The sequence below is a fragment of the Monoraphidium neglectum genome (genome assembly GCF_000611645.1).
Source record: "Monoraphidium neglectum strain SAG 48.87 unplaced genomic scaffold scaffold03003, whole genome shotgun sequence".
Classification (NCBI taxonomy): domain Eukaryota; kingdom Viridiplantae; phylum Chlorophyta; class Chlorophyceae; order Sphaeropleales; family Selenastraceae; genus Monoraphidium; species Monoraphidium neglectum.
The window spans coordinates 1-3,548 of NW_014010625.1; the positions used below are offsets into that span (position 1 = coordinate 1).

The 3,548-nt window shown below is 66.7% G+C and overlaps 1 protein-coding gene across 1 annotated transcript; it reads left to right on the plus strand.

The window, feature by feature from the left end:
• On the plus strand, positions 1 to 2,020 carry MNEG_11989 (hypothetical protein; the record flags this gene model as incomplete). The annotated part of the gene is made up of 5 exons (XM_014039537.1): positions 1 to 211; positions 520 to 700; positions 1,163 to 1,185; positions 1,426 to 1,620; positions 1,896 to 2,020. 5 exons carry the CDS (start codon positions 1 to 3, stop codon positions 2,018 to 2,020), a joined length of 735 nt encoding a protein of 244 aa, XP_013894991.1.
• Between the last annotated feature and the right edge of the window lie 1,528 nt (positions 2,021 to 3,548).

Here is a 3,548-nt window from a genome sequence, read left to right on the forward strand (position 1 = left end):
ATGCATCCCCGCCTCCCCGCCTCCCCGCCTCCCCGCTCGCAGGACTACCCAGCCTGCCGCACCTCCCTGGGGCTGCTGGTGTCCAACGAGACGTTCTACCCGGCGGCGATCCGCGCGGCAGAGCAGCTGGTGCGGGACAGGGGCATGGCGCGCCTGGTGGTCATTAACCGGGCCATGGACGCGGGCATCGACCCGAAGAAGCGGCACTTTGGTGAGCAAGCGGAGCCTGTGCGTATCATCACATGCAAGCTGCGTGCCGGGATTCGTGCAAGGGAAGGCTCGCGTGCCTGACAGCACGTCCGCACCGCCGAGTCTTGCTCCTGTCGAGTTGGAGCTGCAGCAGATGATGGGTGCACAGCAAGGGCTGCAGGAGGGATGCTGATCAGCTCTGTCCTCCAGATGTTGCTGGGAGGTTGAAGCCCATCCAAATGGGAAAGCAGCAACACGAGCGCACACAGAGTGACGTCCGCCTTCCTCACGCGAGGGTGCACCCACCTGCCCGCCCCGGCCCGCCCCCAGCCTCCGAGCAGCGACGCAGGCGGGCTGTGCTTGCGCGGCTGCGTAACCTGGCGGTGTCTGTCGCCCTGGAATTGGAAGAGGCGGTCCTGTGGGTCGATGCTGACATCACCTTCATGCCGAACCACACGCTCTCTACACTGGTGGCCAGCGGCAAGGACATCGTGACCACCATCACCAAGGGGTGCGCCGGGGGGGGGCCGCGGCCGCGCCCCTGCAAGAGCCCGCTGTCCCGTGAAGAGTCTTGCGCCAGCTCGTCCGTTCTCGTGCCCGCCGGCCCCTGCGCCCGCTCGCCTGTGGTCACCTGGGGGGCAGTGCGTCCAGACATCTGGCCTGCTGTGTGGCTGCTGTCATTCTCGCCGCGGCGGCACAGCTGGGAATGCTGGATGCGCCTGTGCAGCTCGCCGTACAGCAGTCCCTCAGGCAAGGGGCCCTTGCCTGAGGGCAGCGGTCGGCCCCCACGCCATGCGAAACTTGCTGCACACGCAGCCGCGATTGCAAAGAGCAGCAGCCTACGTGCGCCTCCACCCTCTGCCAATCCCACCCTTCTGGGAATGCGTGCCACCTCGCCCCTGCAAGGTGGGACGAAAACATCTACGACCGGAACGCATGGCAGCTGCCCCGCAAGCCCTACGACCCCGCACAGGGCCAAAACTTCGTCCCAGGCACGTGCGCGCACCGCGCACCGCGCACCGCCCACCGCGCACCGCGCACCGCGCACCGCGCACCTCGCACCGCGCACCGCGCACCACGCACCGCGCACCGCACACCGCGCGCTTTGCCCGCGCCGAGGGATGGTCCGACAAGCGCTACCCCGATCTGCTGCGTGCTCCGCGACAACCGCCTCGCGCTGCCCCGCATAAGCCCCGCCGACGGGCCCGCCTCGCGCCGATACATGCCGCCGCGCAGGGCCCGTGGCGGGCGTGTCAAAGTTCCCAGACGACCTGGAGGGGAGCCCCGAGCCGTTTGTCCCGCTGGACTCTGTCGGCGGCTGCACCACCCTCGTGCGCGCCGACGTGCACCGAGAGGGCGCCCTGTTCGCGCCCTACTACCTGATAGGGGCGTCCTGGAAGGGCGACGGCTACGACGGGGTTGAGTCCGAGGGTGCGCGCGCGTTCGCGCGCGTACGTGCCTTCTTGCTATGCGCCGCGATGCAACAGACAGATCACGCAAACCCCCACTCTCATCAGCCTCGGCCCGCCGTGCGTCCTGCTTCCCTTTGTCGGTCGCTACTCGGCGTAAACTGACCGAGCAACGGAGGAAGACAGCTCCACTTGGCACCAAGGCGGGCGCCTTCCGCAGCGAGTCGTTGATGCAGTCGCCATCAGCTTGTCCAGACCACGGACCTGCATACCCCCTTGCGCCCCGCCCGCACGCAGGCCTGTGCTATGCGGCGCGCTACCTCGGTCGCACGTGCTGGTTGGCCACGAAGCTGGTCACCTATCACCAGTCATACTGGGTGGCACCCACCTCCTGGTACCAGGATCGACGTAATGCAAAATGATTTGGTTGCCTGAGCTGGGACGGCGCCGCTGCGGCCGCGAGGGCGAACTGAGTGGATTGTTTCAAGGGTGTGGGGTGGTTCAGAGAGGCACGCCTGGGTTGAATGCGGGGTTGCATCGCGCCCTGCGGCGCGCGCCATGTATCATCCGCCAGAGGAAGTATTTATTGTCACGAGCGGGTGGCCGGCTCGCAATTCAGTTGGCCGCCGCCCGCTTTGGGTGGGAAGGTGCTGACCAGGGTTCAGTCAAAGCATTGACATCACGCCCCCCAAGCCTCGACTGCATATGGGTTCTCACAACCCATCATGCACGGGGTCCACAATCCGATTGACGACTTGCTGCTGACGCGGCTGGGTGCATGCGATGCAGCGGCCGTCCCGGCCGCGGTCTTCGCACATTGCTTGGTCTTGCAGGGCACTTGTCACTTCAGGCGCCTCGAAGCAGCGACGGCAGAGCACTGTTGACTCGGGACAGCTCAATTGCGATTTTCACTTGATAGATTTTTCGTACATTCTGTGATTAAGTCAGCTCCACGCCGCGCGAGATCGCAATTTGACAAAGTACAGTCTAACTATGCAGGGGACGCGCAAGCTGTGTGCAGAGCTGTATGGAGGCAGCTCAGGAGCCTTGAAATTGTGCAGGCATGCAATGCGATCGAGCGCAGCGACCCATTGGCCGCCGCCGCCGCAACCACGCGCACAGCACAGCCAGCGCCTGCGCCAACAGGCTGCCCCGTTCTCCACAGACGCTGCGACAAACGACGCGCAGGTCAGCGCAGCAAGCATGCTTCAGGGGTTCTTGCAATTCACAGCATGGCCCTGATGCAGACATGTGACGTCGTTCAGCCACGCAACCACATGGACAACGGCTGGTCAGCTCCGGGCACGAGTGTCACATTCGTTGCCGCCCCGCACCCCCTCAAACGCACCGCAGCAGGGGCAACCCCAGACGCAGCGCGAACAACCCAGCGCCCCGCAACGCTCCCCACTGATTGATTTGGTGGAGGACCGCAGCGTGCGCCTCACATCGGCGGCGCAGCTTGCATGGGGCCAGGTGTGCGGGCGTGCCAGAGGCGTGGCGCAAGGCGCGGCGTCCTCGCGCGCCCGTCCCGCACCCGCCCGCTTTCACGCCGGACATTCTACCAGCAGTGCTGCAAAGCCTGGCAAAGCCGCGCTTAAACGGAAGCGGTGTCGGCGCCCTTTGTGCAACACGCCTCGCGCCTCCACCCCCCCCCCTTTACCTTCCACCCCGCACGCAACCCCCCGGAACCGCGGCTGCGCCAAGGAAGGTGCTGGAGCAGGGAGACACGGCAGTGGACGCGACCTGCGGCAACGGCCACGACACTCTCGCGCTCTGCGAGCTCGTGGGGCCCTCGGGCCGCGTCTTTGCCTTTGACCTGCAGGCGCGCCGCTTGACCGCGCGGCCGCACGAGTGCGACCGCGCGGGCGCCGAGCAAAGGGGCGCGCCCGGCCGCGCGGGCGCGCGCACCCGCCTGGGCGTTGATGCGGGGAGGTAGCGGTGCCGCGGCCC